Below are 18908 nucleotides of genomic sequence, written 5' to 3'. Positions count from 1 at the left end.
ATTACTACTCGCTAAATGTTTTTTTTTGTTTTTATGCATCATTCTCTGAACTTTAGAGACTGCTGTGCATGAAAATCCCAGGAGATCAGCAGTTTCTGAGATACTCAAACCACCCCGTCTGGCACCAACAATCATTCCACGGTGATGCTGCCTTTCCGCTGATGCTGCCTGACCCGCTGAGTTCCTCCAGCATTTTGCATATGTTGCACAGAATGCAGACTGCAGTAGCACTGTTACAGAGAAGGTACAGTTTAATATCTTCAAAAGTCCATTGAGCTTGTTCATAAAGAAGTGGACAGTGTCATGGTCCGGTCCATAAAATCCGCATTCCGGTTCACGGTCTGGTCCATCGAATCCTTATTCTGGGTTTTCCTGTTTTCCCTTGTTCCACTGGGTGCTTTAATTGAGGCACCTGATTCTCGTTTTGGGCTGGCACATAAATACCTCTTAAACCAAGGATTCCTGGCTGGACTGTTCCCTTCCCCTCCCCATCTGAATCCCTGGCAGTTACTTTGGCAGCTTATCTCAACAGTTACTTTGGCACCAACCTTTGTTTGTAATCTTTGTCTGTTACCTTGCCTGCAGCCTCGCCTGCGTCCTCGTCTGTATCGCCGTCTAGTTCAACCGCTGGAGTGAGACCGGAGCCTTGCTACGCCAAGGTAAGGAACTATCTATCGTTGAGTTTGGAACTGTCTCTTTGTGTCCCTGTGTTTAGTGTCCGTGTCAAAGAAAGGGTCCTGGCCCTGCATCCTAGAAAGGGTCCCGGCTTTGTACCCAACAGCCTAACCAAGCCGAGTCAAACCTAGTCTAAGAGCCTCGCCCAGCCTGGTGCTGTAGATTCCTCATCCAGTCCAGGAGTCTCTTGTCCAGTCCTAGCCACGTCCAAGGACCTCGTCCAGTCCTAGCCACGTCCTAGAACCTTGCCTTGTTTAGGCTTAGCCCAAGAACCTCATCCTGTCCAAGTCAAGGGTTTGTGTTCTCATCCTGTGCAGGAGTTCTGCATCCAGTCCTGTAGCCACGTCTTGTCCTTGCCTAGATCTGGGGTCCGAACCCGAGTCAAGACCCAGGTTCCAGGTCCCTGTCCAGTCTCTGTATTGGAGTCCTAGCCCAGGCTCCTAGTTCCAAGTTCCTTGTCCTGGTCCCGCTTTCCTAGTCTTAGTCCTATCCCAGGCCCAGTGCCCTTGTCTCGTCCAGGGCCTGTGTCCATGTCCAGCGTCATTTCTTCCTGACTCCCTTTGCTTTCTTGATAAACCTTGTCCTGTTCCTAGTACTTCAGTGTCTGTGTCTTGCATTTGGGTCCACTTCCAATGCCCCCTTATGACAGACAGAGTTTTAGAAATTTGGGGGGAGTGGGGTTATTTGTGCAGGAAAATGATATTGAGCTAAGAAATCAGATGAGGTTTCCTTGGATGCTTGGTCCTGGTCCTGGTCCTAGGTTTGAGATTGGAGAAAACAGCAGAAAGTTGTAAATTTGGCCAGCTCTACCCTGGGCATCAGTCTTCCTGACATTGAGGACATCTTCAAAAGGCGATGACTCAGAAAGGCAGCATCCATCATCACACAAAACAAAATAACTCCTTTCACAACATATGTCAGTGATAATAAACCTGATTCTGACTCTGAGGGAATAGTCGGACTCCTATTTCTGTTTCTTCTGTTTAGGAGGCAGCTGTGTGGTAGTGAAATGAATCTCCTCACCTGTCATTACTGTAGTGGACATCTGACCTTCATGTTAAATAGGGGATTCTTCTAATGTCCTGAATTTGAGGATTACCCCTTAACTCACTAATTCTCGCTGCATTTTCCACTTTGCACAATTATCATATTTTAGCCATAAGTATAACTGTAGGACAAGAAGCAAAATTAGGCCATTTGGCCCATCGAGTCTGCTTCACCATACCATCATGGCTGATCCAATTTTCCTCTCAGCCCTAATCTCCTGCCTCCTCCCCATATGACTTCATGCCCTGACCAGTCTAGAATCTATCAACCTCTGCCTTAAATATACATAAAGACCTGGCGTCCACATTTGCCTGTGGAAAAGAATTCCACAGATTCACCACTCTTTGGCTAAAGAAATGCGTTGTATCTGTTCTAAAAGGACATCCTTCTATTCTGAGGTTGTGTCTCCTTGTCTTAGACTCTCTCACTATAGGAAATATCCTCTCCATGTTCACTCTATCAAGGCCTTACACCATTCAACGGTTTTTAATGAGGTCACCCCTTATTCTTCTAAATTCCAGCGAATACAGGTCCAGAGCCATCAAATGCTCCTCATATGATAAACCATTCAATCCTGGAATCATTTATGTGAACCTCCTTTGAACCCTCTGCACTTTCAGCACATCTTTTTTAAGATAAGGAGCCCAAACTGCTCACCATACTCCAAGTGAGGCCTCATCAGTACTTTATAAAGTCTTAACATTACATCCTTGTTTTTATATTCCAGTCCTCTTGAAATGAATGCTAAATTCCTATTTGCCTCTCTCACCACAGACCCTCCCTCAGTACCACCCCTCCCACAGTGTGACCCTCCCTCAGTACCACCCCTCCTGCATGTGACCCTCCCTCAGTACCACCCCCCCACAGTGTGACTCTCCCTCAGTACCACCCCCACCGCATGTGACCCTCCATCGGTACCACCTCCCCCCTGACAGTGTGACCCTCCCTCGGTACCACCCCCCCCCACAGTGTGACCCTCCCTCGGTACCACCATCCCCCCAACAGTGTGACCTTCCCTCGGTACCACCCCCCCCCCACAGTGTGACCTTCCCTCGGTACCACCCCCCCCCACAGTGTGACCTTCCCTCGGTACCACTCCCCCCCCACAGTGTGACCTTCCCTCGGTACCACCCCCCCCCCACAGTGTGACCTTCCCTCGGTACCACCCCCCCCCCACAGTGTGACCTTCCCTCGGTACCACCCCCCCCCACAGTGTGACCCTCCCTCAGAAGAACCCCCCCCTCACAGTGTGACCCTCCCTCAGAAGAACCCCTCCCACAGTGTGACCCTCCCTCAGAAGAACCACTCCCATGCTGGCAGGTCATTGTGTATACATTTTATTTAGAGATGCAGAGCAGAACAGGTCCTTCCAGCCCTTCGATTTGCACCACCCAGAAACCCACTTATTTAATGCTAGGCTAATTATAGGACAATTTTCCATGACCAATTAGCCTACTAACCGGTACGTCTTTGGACTGTGTGAGGAAACCAGAGCACCTGGAGGAAACTCACATGGTTCATGGGGAGAATGTACAAACTCCTTACAGATGACGGTAGAATTGAACTCTGGAAAGGCCCAAGTTGTAATTGTGTCATGATAACCGCTACATTACCGTGGTGTCTACATTCTGTTTTCCTTTGGTACCAACCTCCTCTTTCCCACCATTGAGCTCACCTACATGGAGCACTGTCACAGGAAAGCAGCGTCCATCATCAGGGTCCCCCACCATCCAGGCCATGCTCTCTTCTTGTTGCTGCCGTCAGGAGCCTCAGGTCCCACACCAGTAGGTTTAGGATCAGTTATTACCCCTCAACCATGAAACAGAGGGAATAACTTCACTCAACTTCACTTGCCCCATTACTGAACTGCTTCCACAGCCAATGGACTCACTTTCAAGGATTCGTCATCTCACGTTCTTCATATTTATTGATTATTATTATTATTATTATGATGTTTGATTTTGTTTTCTTTCTGTTTGCAGTTTGTCCTTTGCACATCTGTTTTCTTTCCATCTTGTGTGCAGTTTTTCATTCTCTACTGTACTTATTGTGAATGCCCACAAGAAAATGACTCTCCAGACATTTCATGACGTACTTATTAATACTTATTAACATACTTATTACAATATACTCATTAATAGGAGGGGAATAAAGGGTCGACAATTTGGGGAGAGACCCTTCATCAGGAGCCTCTGCCTTCTCAGGCAATTGGAGAATTAAAAGTCTCCAATACCATTCTCTTCCTGTCTCTGTTATTTTATTTACAAGTTACAAACTAGCAAGCTAACTCAGTCACAGACTGAGATACCCTGGCAGTTTCGATATCGTCTTCCTCTGGTTTTCCACGGGCAGGGACCAGGATACTTCTGGAATGTTGGAGAAGCCGGTAACAGTTGTGTTGGTATTATTTTCTATTTGCACAGGTTGTCTTTTTTATATAGGTTGATTCTCAATCTTTATCTGTTTGTGTACAGTTTCCTATGAATTCTATTGTATTTCTTTATTTTTCTTGTAAATGCCTGCAAAAAATGAACTCAAGGTTATATATGGCAACATATAAATACTTCAATAATAAATTTTACTCTGTAGTTTGTGATCTTAGGGTACAAGTAAATGGTTCATGCAAAGTCCACAGGACTCTACTACTCATGTTCTCAATATTATTTGTGAATTACTATTTTGTTTTTCTTTTTGTAATTGCACAATGTGTTGTCCTTGCACGTTGGTTGTTGTCAGTCTGTGTGTGTAGACTTTTCATTGACTCTGTTGTATTTCTTTGTTCTACTGTGAATGCCAGCAGCAAAATGAAACTCAGGGTAGTATATGGTGACGTATGCATACTTTGACAATAAATTTACTCTGAGCTTTGAAAGTGACAACAAGTTAGAAAGGGAGGTAAAGAAGGTGTTTTCAGGTTGTTGGCAGTCCGACAGCTGACCCTGCAGGGAGGTGCACCCAATGCCCCTGCCCTCCGCCACCATCTCCTCACCTGATCCTGACCTCAGATGACCTTGGCAGTGGCAGTAAGCGGGCGTCTGCGGGGCCGTCTTGCCAGTTCAGTTCGTAACTCGCGTAGCTCCTCTTCCTCCTTGCCAGACTTAATTTCCTTCAGTAGGGGCAGCATGGTCCGCCAACTCCGTGCTGCCAGGGCATCACACAACAGTGGGTTAAACCCAGTCTGAATAGACAGGTTGGTGTGGGCCAAGGGCGAAGCGGGGCAGGTCAGATCAAGAGGGAGGAAGGAGAGGGGGAGGCCAGTGGGGGTGGAGAGAGGGGAGACTGGTAGTTGGAGGGGGAAGCGGAGACAGGGGGAGGAGAGATTGGAGTTGGGAGGGCAAGGGGTAATGAGAGTATGGAAAAGGGAATATAGCAAGGATTGTGAAGATATAGAGTGTGGGGGTGATGTAAGGGGGAGGTGGTGAGGGTGTAGAGAAGGGCAGAGGGCAGGAAGAAAGGACAAAGAAAGGGGTGTGAACTGTCAGAGTGACAGAGGAGCAGGTGTAGTAGAGGAGGTATTGCTCCTTACCTCCACGAGGATTCTTCCCCCTGATGGTCGAGTTTGACCTCATCACCTCAGAGATTCCTGGTTCTTCATTGATGAGCCCAAGGTCAGTGTTCCACCTGTTCCAGTTTACCTCGTCCACCCTGCACAAAGTGGCATGGACAGGCTTGTTACCCTTTGGTGTCTGAGCCCTGGGAGCAGTGCAAGAACATGCCCCCAACACCCACAATACCCAACAATCACAACAGCGGCCCTGCCAACACTCAGCCACCTAATACCCATCATCTCCAACACCCAGTGACCTTAACATCAAACACCATATGGCCCCGATATTCAAACATCCAATGACCCCAATACCCAACAAATCCTAATACCCAACAACCCCAATACCAACACTGTGACCCCAATACTGTATCCAACAATCTCAATACCCAACACTTCCAACACCCAATGACCCCAAAACCCAACACCCAATGACAATACCCAACACCCAATGACAATACCCAAAACTCAATGACCCCAAAACTCAACACTCAGTGACTCCCACTATGCAACTCACCCAACACCAGCCCTCGCAACACTCAATGCACTCAACAATCCCAATACCCAACACCCAATGACTCCAATACCCAACACTTTATGACTCCAATACCCAATATTTTATGACTCCAATACCCAACACTCAATGACCACAATGCCCAACACCCTATGGCCCCAATACCAAATGACCCCAATACCCAACACCCAATAACTCTAATACCCAACAACCCCAATACCAATACCCAACACCCAATGACCCTCAATACACAACTCACTGAACGCCAGCCCTCATAATGCTCACTGCACTCAACACCCTCAATACCCAACACACAATGACCCCAGTATGCAACACACCCAACACCAGCCCTCATAACACCCACTGCATTCAACACCCACAAAACCCAACACTGTGACCCCAATACGCAATACCCTGAACACAACACCCTGATGTATCTCTCTATGGACAGCTGACTTTGGAGACCAATGCTGTGCCCTGGTCTAATTCTTCTTTACCTGAAGCACCATCTCAGATCCTCCTGTCCGTCCAGGGTAACCCCGACAACCACAGGCTCCCCTGATCGGAACTGTGCCCGCAGGCATCGTGGCAGACTTTTCTCCAGATCTAGGATAGTGATGGCTCTCTGGCAAAGACACAGAGCCGACATTACAGAAAGACAGGCAAAGGGGAAGGCAGGATGGCCTGACTGCAAGGGTCAAGGTGCGTTTTTCAACAAAGTACTTGTCAATTTGTTTCTGAAATGAATTCTGCTAAAACTATCAAATCTAATTCAAGCAACAATTAAACTGGACTGACAGAAGTTTAATTTTACTCCAAAATAATCAAAGAAACACTGAAGAACATATCACCACGCCAGTGATCGGTAGATTGGGGTTCAATTCCCACCGCTGCCTGTAAGGAGTTTGTACGTTCTCTCCATGACCATGTGGGTTTCCTCCCACATTCCAAAGATGTACAGGTTAGGGTTAGCGTTATTAAATTGTGGGCATGCTATTATGGCACCAGAAATGTGGCAACACTTGCGGCCTGCCCCCAGCTCACTGATTAGATTTGATATAAACAACACATTTTACTGTATGTTTAGATGTACTTGTGACACATAAAGATAATCTTTTAGTCATGACTAGGCTGTGGAGGGACAGGAACGGTCAACATTTCAGGCCAAGATCCTCTATCAGAACTAAGAGTGGAGAGGGAAATTAGCCGTTAGGTAGGTGAGAGCGAGAGTGAGAGAGAGAGAGAGAGAGATGGATGGATGGAGAGATGAGACTGGTGCCGAGTAGCCTCTCCCCTGATGGGAGTGGGACAAACAGTCCACGAGCAGGGTGGGTGGGCTCCTTTATAATATTGCTGGCCTTTTATTGGCACCTTTCTGCATATTTGCCCTTGATGTTGGGTAGGCTGGGGCCTGTGATGTGTTGGGCAGTTTTAACTGCCCATTGTAGAGCCCTCCTGCCTGCCTTAGTGCAGTTTCTGTATCACAGAGTGATGCAGCATGTTAGGATGCTTTGAACTGCGCATGTACAGAAGGACATGAGTATTGATGGTTTGACAGTGAACTATCTAATTTCAGGAAACCCATCACCCTCTTCCCTATGTTCCCATTTCCACTCTCACTGGTCAGCTCTCCATCCCACCCCTCCCTCCCTTTCCCTATGGTCACCTTTTCTATCATTTCTTCACAAACCTCACCCCCACTGTCACCTACTCACTGCCCACCCCCATCCAGATCCAGAGTTACAATCACTTTGTCCTCCTTTACACTCGTACTGAAGAATGACAATAAACAATCTTGAATCTCGGGCTAAGGGCTACTCCAGCAGAATGTGAAATGTTGACCTTCTAGTTCCAAATACGTATGGGCCTGGCCTCCCTATCCAAGGACAGAATAACAGAGAGATGCAATTTGCATCCTAGGAGAATGGGGACAGATTTTCTAATAATGAGATACTCAACAGACTGGATCTGTGAGACCTGTCAGACTGATCAGACCTGTCAAAGTCAAAGTAGATTTATTATTGAAGTATGTATATGTCAGGGGTCCCCAACCTTTTTTGCACCGCGGACCAGTTTAATATGGACAATATTCTTGCAGACCGGCCGACGGAGGGGCAGGGTGTTAATCACGACTGGAATATAGGTGATAAATCAACTATAAGTCACTTACAAGAGGCTAATACACTCAATTTTGTTTCTAAAAGCGTTTATCTAACGAATTTAATATTAAACACATAGTGCATATTTTCCTCGCATGAATATAGTGGTAAGTCAATTATAAGTCAATAGCATCATAACATTTTAAGTAACATTTGGATATTAAACGTTTGTTTTTTACTCATTGAGTAGTTGTAGGTTAATGACCAACTGATCACCTCGCGTGCGTTCAAGTTCAACAGTGGGCGTTTGACAGGGAATGAGGAAAGGTGCAGCTGACTCGTATCGTTTCCTCTTGTTTCCTCGTGGCCCGGTAGCACATGCTTTGCGGCCCGGTGGTTGGGGACCACTGGTATATGTCACCGTATACTATCTGGAGATGCATTTTCATGCAGGCATTCACAGTAAATACGAAGAAACACAATAGAATCAATGAAAAAAACGCAAACAAAGATGGATAAGCAAGCATGGTAGTGTAGCAATTAGCACGATGCTATTACAGTTCGAGTGTCAGAGTAGGGAGTTCAATTCCAGCATCCTCTGTAAGCAAATTTGGAAATTCCTCCCTGTGTGTGTGGGTTTTCTGCGGTGCTCCAGTTTCCTCTCATATTCCAAAGATGTATGTGTTAGTAGGTTAATTGGTCACTGAAAACTGTCCTGTGATTAGGCCAGGGTTAAATCGGGGGATTGCTGGGCAACGCGGCTCGAAGAGCTGGAAGGGCCTGTTCCGTGCTGTATCTCTAAATAAACTTAAAATCAAAATTAAAAACAAACTAATTTGCAGAGGACAACAAATTGTGCAAATACAAAAAGAAAAACAAAATAACCATAATAAATAATAATGATAACACGATTTGTAGAGTCCTTCAAAGTTCAAAGTAAAATGGAATTGTAAAGTGAGCCTATCGGTTGTGGACTGAGTTCAGAGTTAAAGTGAGTGAAAGTTAGCCATTCTAGTTGAGAAACCTGATGGTTGAAGAGTAATAACTGTTCCTGAACTGGTGGTGAGGGTCCTGAGGCTCCTGTAGCTTCTTCCTGACGGCAGCAAAAAGAAGAGAGAATGGCCTGACTGGGCTAAACAAACTCAATTAGGCAACTTGGTTGACATGGACAAACTGGGCTGAAGGTCTGAAGTGTTGTCCTTACCCTGAGGGTATATGATGGGACAACATAGAGAAAGACAAGTCTGTCCTTAGCGTGAGAGTGCACGATGAGACAACGTAGAGGAAGGTGACTCTGTCCCTGCCCTGAGGGTGTATAATTGGACAACGTAGAGGAGGGTGACTCTGTACCCTTCACCCTGCTGGAGAGCCTGAAGAACATTTACCTGAAGTTTCCAGATACTTTTACTGTCCTTGGAAACCGTTTCCACGGTTTTGCTCATCCGGGCGATGAGCATGTTGAGCAGGAGGATGTAGGTGAGGATGACGTATGATAACAACAGGAAGGTGAACACCTCCTTGAACCTGTAGTCCTCCGTGAATTCCAGGTCCCCCATCCCGATGGTGAATCGGAACAGCTCTAAGGAAGTTGTCTCAAAGCTCTTGTAGGTGGTGTCCTTTCGGCAGCCGGGCTTGGTGTTGTTGTACACACCGTCCTCGATCAACACCACTAAAGCTGTAGCAGGAAGGAGGTGGGTTATGAAAGCATGCCTGAGGCAACCATACGAAAGCCCTTACAGTGGCGGGATTGAATGCAGGTTGTATGTTAACGTGCTGCCCCATGGTAAGACTGTAACCATCCACCTTACCTATGTCCCTCTGAGTTTTACAAACCTTCATAAAGTCACCCTTCAGCTTCCACTGCTCTAGGGAAAACAATCCTAGCCTACCAAGTTTCTCACTGTAACTCAAACCCTCTGAGGCTTGGCTGCCACAGTAAGCACGATGCAATTACAGCTCGGGGCATCAGAGTTCGGAGTTCAGTTCTGACGACCTCTGTGAGAATTTCTGTGAGTTCTTCCCGTATGCGTGTGGGTTTCCTCCAGGTGTCCTGTCTTCCTCCCACAGTCCAAAGGTGTGCTGGTTAGTAGGTTAATTGGTCATTGTAAATTGTCCTGTGATCAGGCCAGGGTTAAATAGGTGGGTTGCTGGGTGCAGCGGCTCATTGGGCCTGTTCTGCTCTGTATCTCTAAAATTAAATAAATCAATAAAAATACTGACACCCCTCAATAATTTAGAGATCCACAGGAGACTGCAGATGCTGGAACACAGAGCAAGAAACAATCTACTGAAAGAACGTGGTGGGTGGTGGGGAAAACTGTCAATAGTTTGAGTCAAATCCCTGCATCACGATTGAGAGGAGAAGGGAGATGGTTTGCATACCGATGGCCGTGGAGACCAGGTCATGGGGTGTGCGGTACTTATTGCAGAGGGTGATAGCTTTTTGCTTAGTACACTGTCAACGTCTATGGAGAGAAGGTAGGAGAATTGGGTTGAGAGGGATATAAACCAGCCATGATAGAATGGTGGAGCAGACCTGATGGGCTGAATGGCCTAATTCTGCTCCTATGGACTGACCCCATTTCCTCCACACCACCCCTCAGTACATAACCTTCCATCCCCTTACACTCTTAAATTAAAATAGCTATACACTCTAGAGATACAGCATGGTAACAGGCCCTTCCAGTCCAACGAGGCTACTCCACCCAATTCCACCCATGAGACCAATTAACAACTCTTCATTGCCTTCCATAGATGCTGCCTGGCCTGTTGAGTTTCTCCAGCATTTTGTGTGTGTTGCTCTGATTTCCAGCATCTGCGGAATCTCTTGTGTTTATGACCAACTCAGCCACTAACATCTTTGGAATGTGGGAGGAAACTGGAACACCCAGAGGAAACCCACATGGTCACAGGGAAAATGTTTGAAGCAGGTTCACGAAAATGATTCCAGGGTTAAACGACTTGTCATATGAACAGCATTTGATGGCTCTGGGCCTGCATTCAATGGTATTCTGAAGAATGAGAGGTGACCTCATGGAAACCTATTGAATGGCGAAAGGCCTTGATAGAACAGATGTGGAGGCGATGTTTCCTATGGTGGGAGTATCTAAAGTCAAAGGACACAGTGTCAAAATAGAGGGGCGTCCTTTAAGAACGGACATGTGGAGGAACTGCTTTAGTGGCAAATCTGTGGAATTCGTTGCCACAGGCAGCTGTGGAGGCCAAGTCATTATGAAAATTTAAGGCAGAAGTTGACAAATTTTTGATTGGTCAGGGCATGAAGGGATATAGGGGGAAGGCAGGAGACCACTATTTTTCAGTCATCTGTCAATGATTTAGATAGTGGAATTGATAGCTCTGTGGCAAAGTTTGTGGATGAAAGATAGGGGGAGGGGTAAGTAGTGCTGAGGTAGGTAATGTTGAAAGGACTAGATGAGGTGGATGTGGAGAGGGTGTTTCCTCTGGTGGGGGTATCCAGAACTAAACGGCCCAGCCTCAAAATCGAAAGGGGGGGGTGACCTTTTAGAATAGAGATAAGGAGGAAATTATTTAGCCAGAGTGGTAAATCTGTGGAATGCTCTGTCACAGACTAATCAGGAATCTATCAACTTTCACTTTGAATATACCCAAGTCCGATTAGTCATCAAGGGATATGGTGAGAGGGCAGGTGTATGGGGTTGAATGGGATCCGGATCAGCCATGATGAAATGGCAGAGAAAATTTGATGGGCTGAATGGCCTAATTCTGCTCCTATGTCTTATGGAGACTGGGGCTGAGAGAAAAAATGGATCAGTCATGATAAAATGGCAGGGGAGATGAGACGAGCCAAGTGACCTAATTTTGTTCCTATTACTTAAGGTTTTATTGTAGGATTTTCTGTTCAAAGGGATTGGTGTTTCCATCCCAGGCCATGATGCAGCCAGTCAATACACCCTCCACTACACATTTACAACTACCTGTTACAAATGTGGAGAGCATTCTGACGGGTTACATCACCATCTGGTATATGGGTGTCACTGCACAGGATCAAAATAAGCTGTACAAAGTTGTGGACTCAGTCAGCTCCATCATGGGCACCAGCCTCCCCAGTATCCAGGACATCTTCAAGGAGCGATGCCTCAAAAAGGCAGCATCCGTCATTAAGGGCACCTATCACCTAGTACATGCCCTCTTCTCATTGCTACCATCAGGAAGGAGGTACAGAAGCTTGAAGACACACACTCAATGATTCAGGACAGCTTCTTCCCCTCTGCCATCTGATTTTTGAATGGGTATTGAACCCACTTACTACTTTTTTTTCGCTTTGCACTATTTATTCAATTAAACTTTTTTAGTATAATGTGTATAACATATATATATAAATACTGTACTTAATTGTCATTTACAGTTTTTATTATTATGCACTACTGGCACATAACAACAAATTTCATGACATATGCCCATGATATTAAACCTGATTCTGATTTATTGGTTCCATCAGCGAGTACACAGCTCGAGGCCCGGAGGTCAAAGTCCTGTGAAGTTTAGACGTTGAAGCCCAAAGATCAAAGACCTGGGGTCGGCCTGTCCTGAGGTTGGAGGCCTGATGCCTGATGTTTGCAAATGTGAGAGTCTAGAGGCAAGGACTGGGGGCCGGAGGCCTGGAGGCAGCCTGTCCAGAGGTTGGAGGCCTCTCTGTGTGTGAGTGGGTGGGAAAGGGTCTGCTTTGCTCTTATAAACACAAGATCTCAGCCCAAAATGCTCACTGATTATACCTCCCCACAGATGCTGCTTAACCTGTTGAGTTCCTCTAGCATTTTGAGTGTGCAACTATTGATGCTTGCGTTGTTCTGCTCAACACTGAGAGCATGTTTTGTTGTCACCCCCACCCCGCCCAACATGATCTTATGCTGTACTGGTTGTTAAAGCAAACAACAGATTTTTCTGTATATTTAACATACACGTAGTCATAGAAAAAGGCAGCACAGAAACAGGCCCTTCAGCCCATCTATTCCATTCTGAACCATTTGAACCTGGACCATAGCCCTCCATATCTCTCCCATTCATGTACCTACCCAACCTTCTCTTAAATGCTTGAAACTGAAATTGCATGCACCACTTGTGCTGGCAGCTCATTCCACACCTTCACCACCCTTTGAGTGAGGAAATTTCCCCTCATGTTCCCCTTAAACTTTTCACCTTTCACCCTTAACCCATGGCCTCTGGCTGTAGTCCCACCCAACCTCAGTGGAAAAAGCCTGCTTGCATTTACTCTTTCTATACCCCTCATAATTTTGTATGCCTCTATCAAATCTCCTCTCAATCTTCTACATTCCAAGGAATAAAGTCCTGATCTTGTGATTAATGAAGGAATCTGAATTTGGCACTGATGTGGCCCAGATATTGATTTAAAGGTAAAAGTCACAATGCAGGTAAATGGGAGAAGTATAGACACAGAGACATACACAACTACAGAGCAAAGTCACATCCACTCATGCATCAGTGAGTCTCATGGTTTCTTCCATCCCTGAAAGGCATACAATTAAGCTCACCTGCTCCAAATCCAAAGAGAAACACGACATAGACAAGAAGGAAGCTCATCAGGTCCGTCAGGATGATCTGTGGGGAACACATAAATGGTGTGAGGTGTCCGCTGGAGGGGATTGTCAAGTGCCTTGATTTGTCTACCATTACAGGCCAGATTTCTTGGAGGCCACCCATTTCAATTCAGTTTTTCCCGTTCCCATTCCCATTCTGACATGTTGGTCCATGGTCTTCTCCACCACCATGATGAGGCCACACTTGGGTTGGAGAAATTCCTCCTATTGCATCTCAGTAGATGTCAACATGATGGCATGAACATCGATTTCTCTGACTTTCAGGAATTTCTCCCCTCCTCTCTCTTTTTCCATTCCCTATTCTGGTTCCCCTCTTACTCCCCTTCTTCACACGTGCCCATCACTCCCTCTGGTTCCCCTTTCTCCAATGGTCCACTGTCCTCTTCCATCAGATTCCTTCTTCTTCAGCCCTTTACCTTTTCCACCAGTCACCTCCCAGCTTCTCCCTATACCACCCTTTGCCCACCAACCCACCTACTACCTGCCAGCTTGTACTCTTTCCCCTCCCGATGACCTTCTTACTCTGGCTTCTTCCCTCTTCCTTTCCAGTCCTGATGAAGGGTTTCAGCCCAAAACAACAATGCCTTCCATAGATGCTTCCTTTCCCTCTTATTTCTCTATTTCTCTCCTTTCTTCCCATTGGTTTGTTTCTTCCCTCCATGTCTCTTATCTGCCTTCTTCTTTTTCTAATTAAAGCCAGCCTCTCGCTCTCACTCTTTTTTCTGATCTGTCACTCTCCTATCCTTTCCTGTTCTTCCTGTCTCTCTCTCTATCCCTCTGTAACTAAAACCAGCCTCTCTTCCACCCCCCCATACTTCTGATCTCTATTGCTCTTCTCTCTTTCCCTCACTTCTGTTCCTCTCTCTTCCTCCCACCTTTCTCTCACCCCACTGCGCCCCTTCATGTGCTGGATCTGGGTGGTGTTCAGTCAGTTCACTTTACCTTTTGCATCATCACACTGTAGATGCCCATTTGCTGGAAGCCTCGTGTGTAGTACAGTGTATTGATCCAGCCGATCGCCAGGGAAATCACCAGGAAGCCCACATACTCTGCCCGCCCACATGTGTACAGCACAGCTGCAGCCAGCAGAACCACAGACTGGATGAAGCTGCAAGGAACAGGCACGTGGGATTCAATGGGAAATATTAAAAGAGCAGAGTATTGACTTTGACAAACAGAAAATTAGGGCATATTCTTGAGTTAGGGTATATCGTAAATATTTTCACCAGCAACCAGTCTTCAGACATGAACATGGATTGTAGATTGAATTTAAAATGCAGCCCTGAACAATGGTTTTCCTGGAGCCGCAGGCTGGGGTTGATTGCAAACCAGACAATGCTGATTAACATTCATTTTGGGTGTCTGGAGTGTGGGTGCAAAGAAGGAGGTGTGTGAAAACTATATGTAATTCAAAGGAAGCATTGTAGGTACATTGTAAATATAGGATTGTCCTGCTGTTACCTTTGATCTTTAGCATATAAAAATGTCATGTTATGTTGGGTTGAACAGGCTTCTTCCTGCAAAGGTGTCTCAATATGAAGCCTGCTGCTCATTTTTGTTGAATGAGACACTTTTGTATCCACTAGCTTCAGCGTCTCTCTGGTGACTTTGTTCATGCTACAAGAGTAAAGACATTCGGCAGGTCGGGCAGCATTTGTAGAGAGGAAACATTTCAGCCTGAAGACCCTTGAGTCAGAACCCAAGGGGAGTCTGAATGAGCACCTGAATGGGCCAGGACTAGGGGGCTGCAGGCCAAGTGCTGGAAGGAGGTCAGTATGGATGGGGGAGGGGGGACTGCATGAATGGCCTGGATCCATGCTGTATGAGTCTGTGTGAACACCAGCTTCTCCCTCCAGAGGCTGGCTAGCCTGCTGCTTTTTCCAGGTAAGAATCTATATCAGTACAACACTACAGAGGCTCTCCAGCCCATGATATTGTGCCAATCTTTCAACTTACTCTAAGATCAATCTAACCCTCCCTCCCACATAGCCCTCCAGCTTCTGCGTGCCTATTTAAGGGTCTCTTAAATGTCCCTAATAAATCTGCCTCGGTCACCACCCCGGCAATGGATTTCAGGAACTTTCTACTCTGTTTTAAAAAAAAAACTACCTCTGACCTCTAAACTTCCCTCAACTCACTTTGAGTATCATCTGGAGTTAGTCATTTCCACCCTGGGAGAAAGTCTCTGGCTGTCCACTCGATCTATGTCTCTTGTTTCATTGTATACCTCGATCAAGTCACCTTTCATCCTCCTTTACTCCAAAGAGAAAAGGTTTAGCTGCCTCAACTTTTCCTCATAAGACACTCTCTAATCCAGGCAGCATCCTGGTAAACCTCTCAACTTTCTCTAAAGCTTCCACATCCTTCCTATAATGAAACGACCAGAACTGGGCACAACCACCCATTTTAGGTGGAATTCAGGAAACAAAGACCCAGTTAACACAGTGCTTTCAGACGTGGCACACTGTTGATCTGCAGTTACCTCGGTAAGGTTCACAGCTCGGCTGTGATGCAGAGTTGAGAGTTGAGGCTCCAGCCAGAAGGTGTGAATTTCCACAGCGGAAGGCAGAGGAAAGCTAACAGCAGGAATCTAAATGTCCAGGTCCCAGGAAGGCTGGTGGCAGACCAGCCTGGGTGAGTATTCCTCCAGTCCCTGCCTTGCCAGGTTGTTTTCCCTTTCACATGTCCACTCTGGCGGGGGGAGGGGGGAGATGTAGGGAAGGTGGCATAAATAAAGGCACCAGAGGGGGGTGATGAGGGAGAGAAGGGTACGAGAGGGCGTAGAGAGGAGGAGAAGGGTGGAGGGGGAAAAGGGTGAAATAAGAAGGGGGAAGGGAGAGGGGAGAGAGTGGGAGGAGGGAGAAAAGAAGAAAGGGGAGAGGCAGTTGGAGGGAGGAGGGGAGGGGGAAGGGGGAGAGGGGGAATGTGGGGGGAGGAGGGGGAGAGTGGAGAAAGGAGGGGAGGTGGAACGAGAGGCCAGTTTATTGGACAGAGCAGAGGCTGTCCGGATGGAATGGCTGCTGGCCGACCTGGAGTGCACAACGAGAGCCAACTGAGCAATGCGACATTTAGGGACTTACAAGAGAATATCACAGTAGCCATCGATAGATATCGACTTGGGAGTCCTTCTCCTCCGTAGAAACACCTCTTCAATCTGAGGAGGGAGCAAAGGACACGCAATCATTTCTGATAATCCAAAATTGGCCTCATTAAACTGACAGCCATCTCTCAAACCAAGCACAACCTGGATCATGTCTTAGTAAACTCCTGTTCCTGAGATTAGTAAAGATACTTATCCAAGGGTTTTGGAAGTGGGCAGTGGAGTGTTCTGCCTGGTGATGTTCCAGGGGTACGTCCATGTCAGGATACCCTGACGAGGGAAGGCACAGTGCCCATGGTTACCAAGGAGATATTCTGGGACCACCGGGTGCCACAGGGATAAATCACATTGTAAGTAAGGATGGAAGTGTTTTAATTTACTTCATATTAGTCACTGTTCTTGTCTCTGTTTGTTGTCGTATTGTAGATTTGTAATTTGCAAGAAATGCAGTTTTGTGAAAAAAAGACACAACTTGCATGAGCAAAAGTGATTTAAATGGTCTCTGTCCCAAGGGGATATCAGAGATTTCTGATGCTGCAATCTGGATCAACACACTGGTATCCAGAACATCTTCAAGGAGCAATGCCTCAAAAAGGTGATGTGGATCAATAAGGAGCCCCATCACCCAGGTCATGCCTTGTTCTCATTGCTACCATCAGGAAGGAATGTGAAGGCACACACTCAGCGATTCAGGAACAGCTTCTTCCCCTCTGCCGTCGGATTTCTGAATGGGCATTGAACCCATGAACACTACCTCACTACTTTTTAATTTCTATTTTTGCACTACGCATTTAATTTAACTATTACTTCTACACAGTTTACAATTCACCAGTTGCTTCTATTATCGCTGTACTGCTGCCGCTGTTAACAGATTTCATGTGATATTAAACCTACTCGTCCAGTGGTTCAGCCACTCCAACACAGACAGTGGTGGCCCTACATTGGTTAGGGTCGACCATGGATGTTTTCTTTCTTTGTACATAGATACAGCATCCAAAAGGCCCTTCCAGCCTGTCGAGCTGCACCACCCAGCAAGCCCCAAGTCTAACCCTAGCCTAATCACAGGACAATTTACCTACTACCTGGTGCACCCTTGGACCATGGGAGGAAATCCACACGGGGAGAACGTACAAACTGCTTCTAGGCAGCAGCAGGAAATGAACCGGGTCACCAGTGCTGTAAAGCATTGTGGTAACCACCACACTACCGTGCCAGCCCAGCTGTCCACATCAAAGGCGATATGCAGGCCAGGGTGGTACAGTACAGGGAGCAAGCTGTTGCCCATGCAGAAGGCTCCTCCCTCTCCAGCCAGCTGATGAATCGAAAGAAAGAGCAGTTTGGCACCAGCGGTGTCGCAGGAGTTGCTGATCTGTGTCAATCTCAACAGAGGACTGTCTTAGAGACTCCAGCTCCAGAGTTCTCCTTAGGGTTTACTCCTGAAGCCTCCCCATGAGTAGCTGTAGCGCCAAGGCACTGGAGATTTCCTTCTCCTAAATCAGTTGTCAACCACAGTTGACGAGTCCCATTGCTGGGAGTGACTAGCTTCAAGTTGTCAGTAACCTGCATTTTCTGCTCGTGGAAACAGTTCACATCAGCCTCAGATATTGGAAGTAAAGGGCAGAATGTCCTCTTCCTGTCCTGGGCTGACAGAAAAGAGGGGCCAAGTAGCCTGGGACCAACCCTGCTCCACCCCGGGACTGAGTAGTGCAAGTTCTCACCCCCTGGAAGAAGAGGTAGAGGGCTCCAAGCACCATCACACACTGTCCGCTCAGACGCAGGTATCCTTTGACGTTGCGCTCAATCTCAAAGGGAGGCTGCAGCAGGAACAAAGTGGGACAAAGTTTATCTGCAGAGGGTCTGTGTGAAGTGGCAACCCCAAACACAGATGATGCAATACTCCCTTTCTCCCCTCCCAAAGTGTGACTCTTCATCAGTCCTACTCCTCCCACAGCGTGACCCTCCCTCAGTACCACCCCTCCCACAGTGTGACCCTCCCTCAGTACCACCCCTCACAGTGTGACCCTCCCTCACTACCACCCCTCCCACAGTGTGACCCTCCCTCAGTACCACCCCTCCCACAGTGTGACCCTCCCTCAGTACCACCCCTCCCTCGGTACCACCCCTCCCACAGTGTGACCCTCTCTCGGTACCACCCCTCCCAGTGTGTGACCCTCTCTCGGTACCACCCCTCCCACAGTGTGACCCTCCCTCGGTACCACCCCCCCCCACAGTGTGACTCTCCCTCAGTACCAATGTGTAACCCTCCCTCAGTACCACCCTTCCTACAGCGTGACTCTCCCTCGGTACCACCCCTCCCACAGTGTGACCCTCC

The 18908-nt window shown here is 47.1% G+C and overlaps 1 protein-coding gene across 1 annotated transcript in view; it reads right to left on the bottom strand.

The window, feature by feature from the left end:
- Nucleotides 1–3053: 3053 nt before the first annotated feature.
- Nucleotides 3054–18908, bottom strand: part of LOC134336906 (transient receptor potential cation channel subfamily V member 1-like) — a 45178-nt gene continuing 29323 nt past the window's right edge. Inside the window, exons 9-17 of the mRNA XM_063031536.1 lie at nt 18295–18390; nt 16557–16630; nt 14419–14584; nt 13411–13477; nt 9265–9554; nt 6278–6405; nt 5249–5367; nt 4712–4863; nt 3054–4241 (exon numbers count right to left, since the gene is read on the bottom strand). Of these exons, the coding sequence (XP_062887606.1) occupies nt 4724–4863; nt 5249–5367; nt 6278–6405; nt 9265–9554; nt 13411–13477; nt 14419–14584; nt 16557–16630; nt 18295–18390 (1080 nt within the window). The 3' untranslated portion in view covers nt 3054–4241; nt 4712–4723. The remainder of the gene's footprint in view (nt 4242–4711; nt 4864–5248; nt 5368–6277; nt 6406–9264; nt 9555–13410; nt 13478–14418; nt 14585–16556; nt 16631–18294; nt 18391–18908) is intronic.

This window comes from Mobula hypostoma, chromosome 23 (assembly GCF_963921235.1).
Source record: "Mobula hypostoma chromosome 23, sMobHyp1.1, whole genome shotgun sequence".
NCBI classification, from domain to species: domain Eukaryota; kingdom Metazoa; phylum Chordata; class Chondrichthyes; order Myliobatiformes; family Myliobatidae; genus Mobula; species Mobula hypostoma.
The sequence above is the reverse complement of the archived record's forward strand: the minus strand, read 5'-3'. Positions and strand labels throughout refer to the sequence as shown.